This window comes from Triticum urartu, chromosome 1, assembly GCF_003073215.2.
Source record: "Triticum urartu cultivar G1812 chromosome 1, Tu2.1, whole genome shotgun sequence".
NCBI lineage: Eukaryota > Viridiplantae > Streptophyta > Magnoliopsida > Poales > Poaceae > Triticum > Triticum urartu.
In genome coordinates this window covers 559,588,747-559,591,504 of record NC_053022.1, presented here as the reverse complement: position 1 = coordinate 559,591,504, position 2,758 = coordinate 559,588,747, and the positions used below count along the sequence as shown (strand labels likewise).

General features: G+C 52.4%; 1 protein-coding gene across 1 annotated transcript; it reads right to left on the bottom strand.

Moving 5' to 3' along the window:
• Positions 1-622: 622 nt before the first annotated feature.
• On the bottom strand, positions 623-2,483 carry LOC125529985 (protein WHAT'S THIS FACTOR 1 homolog, chloroplastic). Its single transcript, XM_048694404.1, has one exon. It carries the CDS (start codon positions 2,421-2,423, stop codon positions 888-890), a length of 1,536 nt encoding a protein of 511 aa, XP_048550361.1. The 5' UTR covers positions 2,424-2,483; the 3' UTR covers positions 623-887.
• Positions 2,484-2,758: the final 275 nt, after the last annotated feature.

Here is a 2,758-nt window from a genome sequence, read left to right as displayed (position 1 = left end):
AGGGCTTTGCAAGCACATAAGATGAAAAAATTAACAATGCGGACTAAAAATTCTAGGTAGACACCTTTAACAGTATGAACAACAAAGCCATTTTTCAAAACAGGAGCCCGGCATGGCTAACAAGATGTTATACGACACATCGTATTTTGACAATTGATAGTCCTTGCATACGTGTCAACATGTCACAAGGTATGATCTGTCATGCATCCAAATTTCAATAGTGGTACATTTGCAGCCATGGCTATCTTTCATTCATGCGAAATATAGTTTTACAAATATGTCTATTTGTGATTATTTGTTGGAGGACTGTACTGAAGACAGTGTTAGTGTTATCGTGCAGGTCGTTCAAAATGTGATATTGTTATTCTAATGATGTGCTCGGTGATATGTAAGGCTAGCCAGCTGTGCACATAAAAAGGCAGAGGGCCTTGCAATCAGATAAGATGAAAAACTAACAATACAGATTAAAGATTCCAAGTAGACACTTTTAACAGTATGAACAACAAAGCCATTTTTCACAAGAGGGAACTCTTGACAGCTCACACTTAGCCCTTGAAAACAGATCGACACATCACAAGGTATGATCAATCACGCACCCAAAATTTTCAAATCAAGAGGTACATTTGCAGCCATGACTATCTTTCATTCATGTCATATATAGTTTTACATATATGTCTATTGTGAATGTTCGGCGCAGAACTGTACTGAAGACAGTTTTAGTGTTATCATGCAGGTTGTTCACAATATAATACTGTAAGCTACTCACGTGCTCGGTGATAAACACTAGCCAACAACCCAGCAGAGCACATCAAAAGACATCAGATAGGATGATAAAACTAACAATATAGATTAAGATTTCTATCAGCTAAATCTTTAAATAGCTCAGTTTACCACCGTTCCCGTTGTCTGCCGTCAGGAAATACAGGAACAGACGAGTCGTCGTTGGCATCATTGGCTGCATTACTCTTTGCTTTTGGTGCCTCGACTTCTTGTGGACTTGAGTCATCACCATCTCCAAAGTCCGGTGGCGAGCCATCACTCTCGCCAACCCAGCCATCACCCCAGCGGTAGCCGCTGTTGTCAGATTTGCCACCAAGTTCCCCAATCAAATCTTCCATGTCTGAAAAATCATCGTCTTCGTCATCTTCCATGTCGCTTCCTTCATTATACCCTTGCGCAGCACCATTGGGTCCCTCTGTCTCCTCACCAGTCCTAGGCCCACCACGCCGAGGGAAGCGTGGAACCGCAACAAGAGCCCTCATCTTCTCCTTAAGCAACACCAGATGGCTCTTCTCGATCAGCTGCGAGTTCTTGTACGCCTCACGGAGGAACACGGAGTCCCTATCTCCCTTGAGTGACACATAGAACATGTCAGGGTGGCGAATGAGCATTCCCCGCAGAGACTGCGAGAACCGGAACTCCTCCCGGAAATGAGTCAGATGGTCAACCAGCGTGCGCTTCTCAAGTGTCAGGCTTAGAATCTCATGAACCACCCCACAGGCATGCTTCTCCTTCTCAGGGGACCCCGACCGCAGGTGCGAGAAGTCGGCGTAAGGCGAAATGTACGGCATTTCTCTGAATTTCTCGATCCTCCGCGCCTCTCCCCGCGACACCTTCAGCCCCTTGGGCAGCTTCACACGGTTGAACCTGAGCGGCCGGTCAATTATCAAATTCCTGTCCTCGGCCTCCCTGGCCCGATTCTCCTCCTCTGCCATCTCGGCGGCGGACACGGCGAGCTCGGGGTCCCATTCCGTGAGCTCCAGCGCGGGCCCTCTGTCCATCCTGACGACGCGGAAGTACTGCGGGTACCTGAGGCAGATGGTGTCGTGGAAGTTGGAGGGCAGGCCGAGGTCGTTCTTGAGGTGCGCGATCCGCTCGATGAGGATGCGGCGGTCGAGCGACATCATGAGCAGCTTGCGGAGCTTGGCGACGGCGAGGCCCTCGGACTCGTTGCGGAGGTAGAGCTCGTCGAGGTAGAGGCGCTCGGCGGCGGGGGTGAGGCGGAACCGCAGCGAGTAGACGCCCTCCTCCACGATCTCGAAGACGCCCGGGAAGCGCTTGAGGAGCGCGATGAGGCGGCGCTTGCGGGTGAGCCCCAGGTCGCGGCGGAAGCGGCCGAGGTCGCGCAGGCTCATGACCCGGTCCGGGTGGGACACGAGGATGTTGCGCAGCTTGAGGACCAGCTTCAGCTTCTTGTCCCGCTGGATCACGTTGTCGAAAGGCACCTCCTTGCGGCGCTTCACGGCGGCCGCCTGCGCCAGGACGGCCAGACGGGGGCGGATGCGCAGCGGCGGCGGCGGCGGCGCGGCGGCCAGCGGGTGGAGCGGGAGGGAGGCGCCGAGGAATAGGGATTTGGGGGGCGGCGGGTGGTGGGGGGCGGCCGGCGGGGAGGGGAAGGAGAGGAGCAGCAGCTTGGCCTCCATTTTTGCGGCTCGGATGAGCTCGCCGCGGCGGTGGGGAGAAGGAAGAGGGTGGGGATAAACCTCCCGTTCTGAGTGGATATTTTTTGGGGGTTATGGGCGATATTTTTGAGGTGGGGTCATGGGCTGGGCTCTCGGCCTGGCTTTGTTGGGCCCGAATATGGCTTATGCTGATGGGCTGTTCACTATCCACTTCCTCTAGTCAGGAGGCCAGCTCAAGTTAAAAAAAAGTAGAAAATACAGAAGGCAGCCAGCCAAGTTATTTGAATGAAAATGCTGCTGCTCCTTCCCATTCCTACTATGAACATTTCTTCATTTCCCTAAAAAAAATAGCATTT

Bases quoted from the DNA above. Each gene is read 5' to 3' on its own strand.
- LOC125529985 (XM_048694404.1), bottom strand. From the start codon at position 2,423: ATGGAGGCCAAGCTGCTGCTCCTCTCCTTCCCCTCCCCGCCGGCCGCC.